General features: G+C 37.6%; 1 protein-coding gene across 5 annotated transcripts in view; it reads right to left on the bottom strand.

Annotated features, from left to right (window-relative positions):
* Positions 1-14,526, bottom strand: part of PRKAR1B (protein kinase cAMP-dependent type I regulatory subunit beta) — a 2,005,749-nt gene that overhangs the window by 695,124 nt on the left and 1,296,099 nt on the right. For all 5 annotated transcript variants that reach the window (XM_044089686.1, XM_044089688.1, XM_044089687.1 and 2 more), the window contains 2 exons: positions 6,713-6,774; positions 1,525-1,571 (listed from right to left, as the gene is read on the bottom strand). In XM_044089686.1, the coding sequence (XP_043945621.1) occupies positions 1,525-1,571; positions 6,713-6,774 (109 nt within the window). The remainder of the gene's footprint in view (positions 1-1,524; positions 1,572-6,712; positions 6,775-14,526) is intronic.

Here is a 14,526-nt window from a genome sequence, read left to right as displayed (position 1 = left end):
ACAGAGGTAACATGTTTAGCTTCAAAACATAAAAACATTTGATTTTGTTAAATGGTATGCAGAAACCACTTGCAGCACAGAAAGCTTCTATTAGCTGCTGAGTAAACTGTGCTTGCACATAGTAGTCTTGGCTTCCGTACCAGCTGCTTTAAGAGCTCTCGGCTCTACCTGTCGGCTTTGAACTTAGAGCTAAAGACATACTATTATTAAGCAGAAAACATACTTCTGCCATTGCTCACACGCCATATGCTTCTCTCACCACTATGCTTCAAAACAGCCAATCACCAAAGACGAGGAGGATGAAATGGCCACATAGTGTCAAGGAGGATGAAATGGCCACATAGTGTCAGTCTGGAGGCTGCTTGAAGTAGTGCTGCCAAGCTATTCTGCACGCAAGAGAAGCTACAGTGAAGGTCTGTAACTGTCTCTGTGCACTCAGCATTATAGCTTCATTCCGAAGGAATTCCTACAGTGTATTCAGTGCTAACAAGCACCACAAAAACAACAAGCCATTGTGTAATTTCTGAAAAGTGTTGCCCACGACTTCCTGTTCTGAATGATTACTCTGAAAGGATAATTGTTAGGGGGTAGTCCTTTCCAGCTACTGTTTCTCCTGTAACATTCTTTAAACTTTAAAGTATTTTATGGATCTGCAAAGACAAGCTTAACAATTAAAGCCATGATTCTGCCTGTTTGTTGTCATAATGTGATATGAATCAAACCCAATGGATTCAGTGGCAGTCAAAATTTCACACAATGTATGGTGCAGAAATCTACACATATTAATATTGTACAAAGCCAAAATAATTATGACTTACATATTTTTATTCTACATAATGTACATGTAATGAGGTGAATAAAATTAAGACAAATTGCTTCAAAAGAATAGAGTATGAAAATATAAGACTACATTGTGCCAAACTCTACTGAACTGAAATAATTTGTAACAAACTGTGTAAACCTGCTGTACAAGAGATGCACACTGCACAGACCACGGGTTCATACACAAGTGTATGTATAAGCTGCAAACAGCAAAATTTCAACTAAGCCATTCTGGATGCTGGCATCAGTAGCACTTACAATTAGGAGGTCATGGCTGCCTGGGTACGCAGCAGGAATCCAATTACTGTGTGCCAACATTAATTCTACCGCTTTTTACTAAAAACATAGAATAAAAAGGAAGCTAACCACATACCTTGGAAAAAGAAAATAACCCCAGGCTCTCTGGGAAACCTCTCACAGAAAAGCCCAAGCTCAGTTCAATGATTAAAAGTAAACATTTTCTTTGCAGTATGCGTAAGCCCTTCAGGAGGGCACTTCTCTGTAGTGGCTACTTCTGTGGAGGTCTGTCCTGCCTAGAGGCACTCCAAGTTACTTTAAGCCACCTGTCTAGCTGGAGGTCATTCTCTCACCTCTTGTACAACTAAATAAAGATACAGCTGCACATAAGACCAGTGAAGTGAAAATCCTGCTGAGAAACACAGCTAGAACAATAAAATCAAAACTAAACAAACAAAAACTTACATCAACTTCACCCTGGTCGATAACATAGAAGTTATCTCCTTCGTCACCTGAAAAAAGAAAAAAAAGCACAGAATAAACTTCCTAAAGCCTGTTACAAATATGACTGGAGCTTATTTAATAAGTCTAGACAAAAGGTCATTTACAAGCAAGCCTCCATGCAAACAGAGAGGCACTATAACTGTTCTACAGTCTCAAAGATAAAAGTCGTCCTTCTGTCATGTTTCATTTAAGATCATTTATCTGACATAAAATCCAAAGTTTCTGGGAAATGGGAAGATTTGGAAGTTTTCCCATTATGTTTAGGGCTTCTATAACCTTTCAAAGAAAACAAAGAAAAGGTTTTCACCTTTCAGTTTTTCAGACTTCTAACATGATCTCTCTTTTTTTCTAATCTTTTACCAATTTGAAAGACTTACCTGTAATTTTCTGACACTTTAACAAAAAGTTTCTTCATTTAGGCATGAAATCCATATCATACAGATTTTTTTCTGCTCCTAATTAGGTAAATTTGGAACACATCATTTCTGGAATACTCACTTCCATGATATGGCTAGTCCTGCAGGCTGTACTTGGCTGTATATTACAAACTTAAAATTTTCCAAAATTAATGAAGTAAAGCTAAATGAAGCAAAATATTAGTACAAAAGTGTTTCCACAAAAAAAAAAAATAATAATAATAAAGTACTTTAATAGCCCATTTAAATGCTGACATATAGGTGGATGCACGTCATGTGTTAGAGCACTCATACAAGGATGGTTGGGTGTGTGTGTGTGGTTGTGGGGCAGATACACACACACATGTACATGCAAATGTGTGCCTGCAGTTATTGCTTGGAAATGGACATAAGCTTATGTATCTTAAGTTTTCCACCAAACATACTTAGCCTGCTATTAAGAATATTGTACAGCAATCATCTCTTTGCCCATCTCTAATTTCAGTAAATGAATCAAAGAAATGGGACACTGTTAAGTCTCAGAATGCTTTTCCACTAAGGAAACTAAAGGTTTTGAAAGAAATGAATTAAGTTTTATTCCATCTCTGTTTCCAGCTTTATTTATCCAGAGGTGCCCGAGTTCATTTAAATATTGCATGAATCAATGGTTTGAGTAGTGGGAAAGAGTGTTAACACTCAAGTTGAATACCATGATACATCACGTTACTAAGCTGACGAATTCATAAGAAGGCCGAAATGTGCATGTCCACAGCTAGTGGCATTTGGTTTTGTTGGCTTTAATCTGTTCATAACGACTTAAAAAGGAAAAGTTATGAATGTTCAGAAGCCATATAGCTGAAACATTTGATGTCCTTAAGGGGTCATTTCCATATATCCCATGGAGGTTTAAGGTATCACACAGTGAAAACTCTAAGCTTGGCTACGTGTTTCTTGTAGTTTTTACTAGGCAAACTACTGATAGGGTAAAGAAAGGTCTGGAGGTATGTTATACTTAAATTTAAACAGCATTCTACATTATGGCACAAAAGGGAAGATATTTTCTTGTGACTTATGCCCATAGACTGGGTTATGCAAAATAATGTAAGAAAAAGAAGGATTTATGTTACACTGTCCATAAAAAAAAAAAAACGCGCAAAAGCTATGAAACCAGTAGTCCAGGTAACTGCTCAGCCCAGTCTATATGCTCTAATAGCTTTGGAAATGCAGTTCTAAAACTCCATTTAGATCTAACTAGAATTTCTTTCTGTGCTGTTTTCCTGTGAACAATAATACAAAAAGACCAAAAGGTGTGTGGTCATGTCACTAGTAATTTGCACGTTAGGCTTGACCAAACTGATCACTTTTTTAAATTTACTATAAATTTAATTCCATTCATTTTCTACATCAGTGATCTCGCACATGATGTGCCCATTCCCGCAGAGGTTTCCTAAGCCCTACCAGCATGTGCCTATTGTAACTGGTGCTTCTGCAGATTTTCACATGGCCTGGTGTTTGGGTGGGATCTGCTACAAATATAACCCAGCAGCATAGCTGGGTTGGAACAAAGGGGGCAGCTGCTCTAGGCCCAAAGTGTTAGGGAGTGGGAGGTACTGCCAGCACAGCTAGCTGGAATTTTGTAAATAATTATACGTCATTTATTAAACTAATTTATATAAAATGTTCGTGTTACAAATGCATTACAACTGTATGTCATGTGTATATCAAACTGCTCTGTACAGATGTTTGTGTTGAAATGATATTTGTATAGTGCTTGTGCTTAAAATGTATCCACAGTGTGCCCTACTGGAAAAGAACAGAAATGTGCATGCACTACTGTAACTGTCTAAATGTATATGTTAACAGACGAAACTGGAGGGTTAACCTCAGTCCAGAAAACTTTAGGAAAATAATCTGAAATTAAATTACTTTATAGGCCAGGCCATAAAGACGTTTCAATGCAGCTAGAAAAATAAAGTCTATACTAGGAAGCTTTATGTATTGTCTTTGGGTTGAACTAATTGCTACTTTGGAAGCATGAAGGAATGCAATTCTTTTATGACTTCCAGCACCTGCCAAATATCTGAGCAAAATCCCTTGTCCATGCATTTTTATAGGTAGATGCTAAATACTGCCAGCTGCCACCAATGGGGGTTTGCATGAGAACTAGAAGCCAGATGACCAGAAATGAAGTCATTCTCCAAGCTATCTTAGCAATATTTTAGATATTATTTTAAGAAGTCTCTTAGTGAGCAGAGCATTCTGCAGACTGTCTTGGACCTGACAACAACAAGAACCACTCACCACATCATCTGTCTTGCTGTAAGTAAGTTATTAGGGTACAGCAGCTCTCTAGAGCCAGGAATATAGCGAAGCTTAGTTTAGATTTGTTTTTCTTTATTTGTGTGAGCATATACTGCAATGTTATTTTAACTATTTCCTGTGGTTTTGAACTCTGATGTCACTGTGAATATATATTTAGTATTGTCGTGTTCTTTTATTATTTATAATTAAATATATTTAAACCATTCATTGTGGCTGACCTGTGTAGAGATATCTACATTTTGAAGGATTACTTGCATATTTATTTGGTGACACTGTGTGGCCACTCACAACAGTCTTGCTCTTGATCAAACTACCATTTGTATTAATATTAATATTAATATTACTCAGTAAGATTGGGCACCCTTTTTTAAGGGCCTTACAGTAGCTGATATGGAGTGACTGGTGGCAGTGGTAACTACACCTCATAGCCTGGGCAGAAGGAGGCATAGCTAGTAAACTTGTGCCAGCCATTCCCAGGTGTACAGGTAAATCAAACCTCAAACAATGTGTGTGTCAGCTACTTGGACAGGTACATGAAGCACTCATTGGACAGACAGGGTGCTGGAGGTCTTGGCTTGGTCACTCAGCTGAGATCTCAACTGTATAGCTGTGCCAGTGGGGAGTCTTACTGGAGATCTGGAGAAAGGGGTACCAACTCTGGAATGAAAGTGGTCTCTGTGCGCTCTTAAGGGAAATTGCACTTGATGCAGAGAGCTGCATCTGGAAATACTGTGTGTGTACCTGTTATCCTCCTAGTGAACTTCCCCCACTGTGGCCACTGGTGAGGATCGAGACTCCTTGATTACTGATCCATATTAGGTCATCACAGGGGGCAAAATCGTGTCTTCAGTATTCAGAAATGAATGCATATGTCACTTAAACTGAAGCACTTTGGTGTTTTGTTGGTGGCATGTAGTATAAACCATAGCAGCCATATACTACAAATGTAGCAAGCAGTTTGCTACTGTTTAAATTAAAGAAAAGCATGTTTCTTTTTCTTTGTTTTTCACTTGTCCTTGTATTAGGATATCAGGAGATCAGATCCAATCAGGGAATGGCGGTTTTAAGTTGAGGCGGGTGCACCAGGTTGGAGAATGGCAGTCGGGTTCCAGAATAGCTACCTGCACTCCTGAATGCAACTCTCCAGGACAGCTCCTTCTGCAATTTTCCTGTCCTTAGCATACTGGTCAGTAATGCCACTGTGCATTTGATACTTCTGCCCATGGCAGTTCATTTGTACAGTAACTAACACAGCACCACACAAGTCTCCCAACTGCAGAAAAAAAAATTCTTCCATCACTTAGCCTCATGGCATGGACACAGAATTCCCATTTGCAACTCCAGTAGCTAGGCACTGGAATGCCAGATGGCAGAGGTATTGCAGGGTTTGATGGATACCTCCCCCTTTGGGTGTACTCTGTACTGTTTGACAAGCCCTCAACAGAGGGCTCATGGCATGACAAAGGCACGCAAAAGAGAGTTGGGGAAGGGTGCAAGCAGTATCCATTTCGGTTTTCAAGTCACTTTTCGCAACACTTGAATAACTTGAATACAATAAATTGAATGGCGATTCTCAAAACTTTGAACTGGCCCTTACTGTTGTGTGCCAGCAAAGTTAGTTACGTTAGTTTAAGGGATACAAGGTGTAAAGACCCTGCAGGAAGAATTACAGGGCTTGCCACTTTGTAAAATACAAAACAATATTTGTATAAATGCCAATTTGATTATTCAGACTTGAAGGCATGCAAAATGCTGAAAAGTAACTCAGATTCTCAAATAATTTTCACATAGGAAAGTAATCTACAGCACAGCCTTTATCCACATGCTAACAGGTGTAGAACTACTTGATAGAGCATAAACAGAAACACCTCTGTAATAAGACAGACTGATGGGTTCTGCCACCTAGCCTTTGCAGCTAACAGGAAACAGCATGGCAGATGATGAAAAAGTCAGAGAGAGCTTAATGTTAGTGAAGAAACCTCATATTGTGTTCCATCATTTAACCATCTCTCAGAAGAAGTCTATTTCTGAGGTTGGTTGCTAGTGTTACAGTACATAAGAATTCTAACACATTATGGCAAGCCACTAAACTGTCAAATGAAATTAAAATGGTTTTGAATTTGAGCAACACTTATTCAAAACCAATTACTTAATTCTGCCATTTATTAATAAATGATGGCACTTGAAATTACAGTAAATCATTTTGAGGGGAAAAGTATTAAACACCTTTGACTAAAACGGAATATACAATCATAAAATTCTTAGACTACCATATTATACATAAAAACAAAGAAATAACCTATCTTAACGTACTCTGCTGTAACCAATTACTCAACACGCCTCAGTACTGTACAGTGATGCAAGAAACAGCTGTACACATCATATTAATGTTCATTTTAGTGTTATTGCAATCTCTCTCTGCAAAATATTACCTTGTTGAATGACCGTCTCTCCAGCAATATGCATAACAGGAAACATGGCATCAAATATGTCGCTGAAAGAGAAAAAAGTTTTACAGTTAATTAAGTTTCCTATCACACAATTGTCAGACACACATTTATCATACTGGTTGTCCTTCTTTCTTCTATATGCAATGACACAACCTGCTCAGCATTTAACAGGTACGTTTATATGAAGAGTAAGTGAAAATCGGCTTTAGTTCTTTGCACTTTACTTAAAGCACATTGGTATCCTCCATCCAGGAATAACAATTACATAGTAAAATTAAAATTCAACCATATCGGGGGGGGGGGGGGTGGACTCAGGGATATCAAGGAGAAGAGTCTACCACGATGAGCTTAGGCTGAGTTTGAAACAGATTTGGTAGAGAAACCAATGCACATGGGGAGAGAATTTGTCAGGTTGAGGTCAGGCTGAGTTTGGAACAGACATGAGTAAGGATGCAGGTATTTGTTTAGGAGCCTGTCATGCATAAGACTGCACTGTAAATCAGGTGCAGGGTCTGTGGTGATGCAATTCTACAGGACATGGTATACTTCAGTGTGTCTTATTATTTCACAACAGTTGCAAACAAATAAAGATTAACAGAAAACTGGATAGCACATCCTACTGGAGTCTGCTGGTACATCTTTGTCACCTGCATGACGGAGATCTCACAGGCCTCTGTCATGTGACATTACACAGCAAGCAGTCTAATCCAGACACTGATCATGTGTGTTGGTGGCCTATCCTCCCAAGTGAAATATCCTAGATGGGGTGCATAAGAAGGTGTGTGATGTGACATAAGGTATAACACTTGGAAAGTCAATTGGGATAACCAATGAATGACTATAGTGGAAAAAAATCTGAAATATACAGTAAGATAATTATATACAAAGTCAAGATATTGGCTACTAAATTACAGCTCTTGTCGGAATGCCAGTACCCTTAAAATAAGCTTATTCAGGGGAGCAGTAAATTGTACTACTAAATACCAAGTTTAGTTCAGATCATTCAGAGCACTATGTCATGCTCTGTACATACATCATAAACAGGTAAGTGTGTGTATAAGAGCATTTGTGCAACAGTGAATAACTATGTGGTAAAACGCAGTCTAGGTTTTCTTAGCTGCTCTTTGTTGACTGGGTAAAGCACAGCAGATATAACTGCCTTTTCTGGGAAGACATCTGGGAGTTCTGCTCTAATCAGTAGTCTCATTCAGAGACATACATTCAAGTGGAGACTACTGGAATCAAACTCAAGTGTGTGGGAATTCAAGACCATCTGTACTTTGCTTCTTCTGTCATTTACTGTTAATAGCCACATAAACATCAGTAAAATACAGAAAATGCTCCTTTGAAATAAGAGGTGATTACTTTTGAAGACAAAGATATATGCGTAAAGACAAGTCATTTAAACATAGCCATAGGGTTAAACTACAAACAGATGCTTCATAGACATTTGCAAAATGGATTATCTGTAACACTTTTTCAGTTGAATAATCATGTTTTAAAACAGTCCCTTTATGTGATTAATACCCTTCTAATACCATCAATGTACCTAAGCTTTCTGTACTCACTGTGGCATTATTTATTTGTCATCCATTTATTCTGACGTTCTGAGGTCTATAACTCAATAATTAGAATGCAGACTTCTTCCTCTGGCTTTTAACTTGCTCTGAACCTCAAGCACTGACTTTGGCAACATCTTTGAAAGTCCTTCTAGATGACACTCCTACAAATGTAATTCCTCTGTTCATACACTAATTTTTCACACCTGATTTCACAGAGTACACTCTCCTCAACAGTTTACAACCCATCATATTCCAGTGTCCCTCTTTAATGGCAAGATTAAGGCAGAGTTGAGACAAGGGCAGTCATCTGAGCCATACCATGAAAGGACATCAATGTGCTTCCCTATGGGACCACCCCCAATGCCCAGTGATAAGGACCCACCTATACCCTCTTTACTTTTATCTGTCTAACACAGAAGTCCCAGCCACCACCAGGGTCCTTTAACACATGTTTATTATTACACTGGAAAATATTGTTGAGGCAAGTAATGTTTGTTAGGTACAAATCAGCATATTAATAAGTATGATCTTTATACATTACACTTGATGCCTTCACTTATTGTATAATTGGCAAATAAAGAATAAATAGTGTAACATTCCTTTTTGATATAAACTACAGAGCTCACAAACTGAACAGCGTGCATATCCTTAAAGTTTAACTAGGAAATTCAAGGCTGCATACAGGTTTAACAAGCAAGAAGTTGCTCAAACATTAGCTGTTTACTGATGGAAAATCCAAGACAGGCTGCATATTTGCAAAATAATTATATCACTAAAGAGTAAATGTAATTTATGAAAGTTAGGTCTTTTGTGTGTAAATGTAAAAGAAAGAAAAAGACTGTGAACAAGAAAACTGGGGTACACTTTAACGTTAAATTGTCAATGTTTCAGTGGGAGATAGATCCAACTATGAGTCAATTTACTGGCTTTCAAAGAGTTTGCCACTTACCAGCTACTGGTTCTTATTCCCTAAAACCTATCCAGTCATCCAGATTTCTTTTAAATAAAGGTAAAGGTGGAGCATTCCACCACATTCCTGACTTACTGTGGCAACTTCTTATTAATTCTGATTTATATCTTGGTATCTGCACAAACACATTTTTATTCTAAGTATTCATAATGATTATTTTCTCACAGTAAGACGCTGACCGGTTCGACTCTCAGCTAGAGCGTCTTCTGCGTGGAGACATGCGTGAATGGGCGTAACTTCGTTGAAGGTTGTGCGTTAGGGCTGGCAACTCAGCATGTAAAAATCAACTGCCAATCATCAGCGGACCGGAGTTCCGCTGTGGCGACCCCTAACCGGGAAAAGCCGAAGGACGTAACAATAACATTCATAATGATTATTTTCAACATCCAGATTAACTGTAATATCCACATTTCTGCTAGATTTATATACACATATGAGATCCACTAATACTAGCCTGTAGTTTATTGTAAACAATGAGGTATTTTCTAACCTGGCCCAATAACATCAATTTCTCAGCTCTTTTATTGTCTGTTATGATACCTTTCAATGTTCTCCAACTTTTTTTTTTTTTTTAATCTGGTCACAGTTGTATATACATACAGGGCACAGGATTCAATAATTGTAGTTACCACAGATTTAAAGACAGGGATTAAAATATCATTGCCTCTAATTGTTATAGCTCTCAGAACGTACCCAATAACCCCATAACACTCCTTGCTACTTCCAAAAAAATGAGCTAAATGCTAGATTTTTATCAGTCCTTATTTCTAAGTCCTTAATATCATTGTCCTTCCCTCGGATATTATTGATTGCATAAGGGTAACAGTAAATTTATTTCACCAATGAATCACCTTTGAGTTTTGCAAAAATTGAATTCCTTATCTTTGATCTAGACCATAATTCCAGTATATACAAACATTGCTACTGACAAAAACTGATTTTTTAAATTGGTGACTATCGACCAAATAATTCTTGTAAGGCATGCAAACAGGATGCGACTCCTTCAACCTCCGTTTTTTATAGTACTGCTTAAATGACCTAAGTTCCTCAGTGCTCCCAGTTACTTAAGATAATAGGCAATTTCACATGTTTTACCCAAATAACTGTACCAAGTTAGCCACAACTTAAGAAGAGAACTTCTTCTCAGGCTAAATAACAAAAGCAGGAATACTGAGTGCTGGAATATGGTGAAGCTGAGGCATGAATGCCTAATGCACAGACAGCCTCACAATACTGCACAGTTCTACAGCCTACTTCCAAATAATGGGAAAAACTTGGTGATTATCAGAGGCCTACAAAACCATTGCAGGGGAAAAAACTGAAGAGCAAAGACATACCCAGGGCTAGTTATAAGACTATCAGACTCTGTCACAACAGAAATAAATAAAAAAAAAAAGTTCTAGATAATTTGCCCCATCAGAACTAAGCATTCCCAATAACATTTTTACTGCTTCACATTTTACCACTGTAATTCCTGGTCTCACTCAATCTTCAACAAATACCTGTTTCTCAGCAAACACTTGCTGTATATTCAGACAAATGTTCTGCCTGACAGGTGCACCTCAGCATTATACTTTTGAAGTTTCATTTCTCATTTTACAAAATTTAGTATAACTGATTCAGTGACTTTGTTATGACCAGCAGGAAAATACATTAATCACCTCAATAATATAACCTGTCCCACTGAGAGTTTTTTGATAAATAGGCTTCGGGAAGTTAGACAGTGTACTAAACTGTTGTGTGCCATATAAACCTATCTTTCAGCAACATATTTTACAATGCAATTTTATGCACTTACAAACCAGAGAGTTTCATTTTATATCTTCATATATTTTAAGTTATATAAAACATAGTGACAATCACTGGGCAAGAATAACACAGGTAGAAACAGCGTTGATGGAAAAAAGATCTTCACTGATCAGCTAAAAGGTAACTATAACTGCTGCAAGGAAGAATACACAGTGCAGAATAAAGTAGTTATTCAAACTATTTCTTTTGATTTTTAAAGCTGAAATGGGCCAGCTAACAAAAAAAATGTTAAAGTTAGAGTTTTCAGTGGTGGCAAGTCTCCTTCAGACTTCATCTATCACAATGGCACAATGTAATGTTTTATTCTGAGTTTACAGAAAATACTGAAACTACCAAAAAAATATGAAATTCTCTTTTCATTTTTATTCTCTGCCTCAGTCTTGCATGAATGATGCCATGATACTGTAATATGATTGCATGAATGATGTCATGATACTGTAATATGCTTAAAATAAAAAGTAACCAAGCACTCTCCTTTTGTAATCAAGTGACTTACGGCTTCGAAATTACAATCTAAAAATAGAAAAAACATGTAAAGAAATTAAACTGCGTTTTGCAGTAAATGTCTTTCTAGAGTTTTCTCCTGCTCACACACACACAAAGCTGTATGCATGACTTCTTGGCAGAGCGAGTCCCATTCACCTGTTGATTGGGCCACCAGCCATTAACAAACAGCTGCTTAAATCTTGTGATATATGGACAATTGACAGTAATCCATTAAATAAATAATACTAACAATAAAAACAGACCTCGTAGTAAAAGACGGCCCTCAGCATGTACATGCTATAAACGATGCTTAGTCAACTGTCGACATATTTATTGCCCTTTACCAGTCATTACTGGTACAGTACTGCCTGAGGTGCATCTTGGGCCACCAAAAGCTGATAACCATGCCATATTGACAGTGATGAGAAACAGAACTACTGCATGTTATTTGTGAGGCCATTTATAACTCCACTTTCAGACCAGTGACAGCTAGGGCTCATCTGGCTGTATACCTGCCTTAATAAATGGAAGTTCAGAAGGACTGTGGGTTCTAACCCCCAAAAGGCACACACAGTCATATGCCAATATTAACAGTGATGTGGAATTGGCTGATGCATGGGGGTGTGTAAATTCTGACATGTCATCCTTCAAATTAAATTTAAAGCAAGGGACATTCCAATTTCTTAACACAAGAATTCTAGACAAAGCCCCAAAATCAGGAACTGATTTTAAATATTGCTCTTATAAACTAAAAAAGTTGACAGAATAACAGGTTTTCCATTAGTATGATTTTCCGAAGGGTATGAAGTCTGAAATTCAAATGGCTGTCATTATTTAGTGGTTAATCATCAATGATTTGCCTGAAAACTGCAAAATATATGAGGTACAAACCAAAAATATGAGGGAAGACTCGAGAAAGTCTGAGAAATTCTGGACAGTTGGGAGGAATGGAAAGGAATTATCTTCCCGACTTTCTAGCATTTCAAGATAAATGCAAAATATGCCACAACACTTACAGGTGAAGGGTAAAGGTTGAGATATATTTAGTAAAACATGTAATGAACTGTCAGTGCCACACTTTCCTTTGGTGCAGAAGACTATGGGTTCTATTCCCATACCAGGTAGATTGATTGCAGACACTGCAGTGCAGCATAAGGAGGGTGCTGCATTCCTTAGTGTGCTATCTTTTGGATGAGATGTTAAACCGGGACCCATGTGCTTGAGTTGGTGGTAGCTCAGGTGAATGCAGAAGATCCCACAGCCCCTATCACAGAGAGTAGATGAAGTTCCCTAATGTCCTGGGCAAAATTCCCCCTAGCAGTGTAACTACCACCTCGGGTCTCCCCTGAAAAAAGGCTACTAGCCTAGTGAGACTAACCTAGTCAACCAAGGATAAATAAAAACATAATTAATGCTTATTTCAGATATATACACACACACACACACACACACACACACATATATATATATATATATATATATATATATGTGTGTGTGTGTGTCTACATATATATATATATATATATATATATAAATATATACATGTGTGTGTGTGTGTGTATATATATATATATATATATATATATATATATATATATATATTTATACACATACATACATACATGGGTCTACTTTGTTTCAGTGAAAGCTCATTTCACTGAATTTGAATTCACCATGACCAAATTGCTGAAAGCTCAAATTACTGAAAACTCATTTCACTTAAGTGAAGTACTGGCACTGTGTAGAGTACTGTAAGGCAAGTAAAAGGTATATGCCACCGATTGCGCACTTGTAGCAAAAAAATAAAAATAAAAGGTTCAAATAGCCCACAAACACAAGACAAAATGTTTACAAACAAGAAGAGTTACCATTCCATGAACTGAGGGACAGAGTTTTTCCAAAAATCAGTGAGTCTGCATGGCACCTGGGCAGTTTGCATGAATCACATATCCATCAAAAATCTCAAGCTATATTGCTACTTCTTTGGTACTAAAATGCCACAAGAGCCTTGTAGTGTATAAATGAAAACTCTGTGGACAATGATAAACTATATGGCAATATTTCCACATGTAGTAACCCTAGCCCCCCTTCATGTTCACGCTATGTTGCAGGTGATGTTTGATACCTGCTGAACTCATGGTTTATGACACCTACACATAATATACAGAGAGGTGCTGAACACCAGTATAATGCTACACACACACACCATCATAAAGCATGCACAAAATTCACTTCAAGTGTCCTGTCATGTGTGAGGGGGTACACCAATAAGATCCTGCCACAGCTTGCAGAATGGATGGAAGGTTACATGACACACTAAGCAGACCCAAAATACAAGTACACCCGGATCACACACACCCATGACCAGCATGGATAATGCATCAACACACTAAGCAAATCAACACTATCATCCAATGACACAGAGGTGCATCAGAAGCAGTAGCCAGAAAATGATCCCTCAATCATCAACTGGTGCAGCGGATGACTGGGCACATGAAGCTGTGATGTTAAATCCTGAACTATGGGCCTGGACAAGCACACAGTAAAATAATATGGTGGTACTGAGAGATCAAACATGATGCAATCAATCTAAATATCAGGCTATGCTGGTAAGTGCATGTACAAGTCATAGGTGTATAAGATGGGGGTGTTAAGGTGGTTGATTTTCTGCATCATACAGAATTTTCTCCTTCAGGGTGGGGCCTGAATGGCTAACTGAAAGAAGCAGTATTTTAGAGCTCCATATAACTAGTTAAATAAGACAGGAAAAAATATTCACTTTTTTTTCTTCAAAGTATAAAATCTTATAGATAAATTTACATAATTAGAAACTTTGGTGAATTTGACAAATAATCTCCTGTCAAAAAGCTTGGAGATATATTCACTTGTTAAAATGAGCAACTCAAAGAATTCTCACCAGGATGCTGCCTTAAAGAAGGAACTGCAACATATGGCATCTACCCTGCAGG

The sequence above is a fragment of the Protopterus annectens genome, chromosome 12.part0 (genome assembly GCF_019279795.1).
Source record: "Protopterus annectens isolate FY-2018-M chromosome 12.part0, PAN1.0, whole genome shotgun sequence".
Lineage (NCBI taxonomy): Eukaryota > Metazoa > Chordata > Ceratodontiformes > Protopteridae > Protopterus > Protopterus annectens.
Note: the sequence above shows the minus strand (reverse complement) of the source record. Positions and strands in the feature narration are given on the sequence as shown.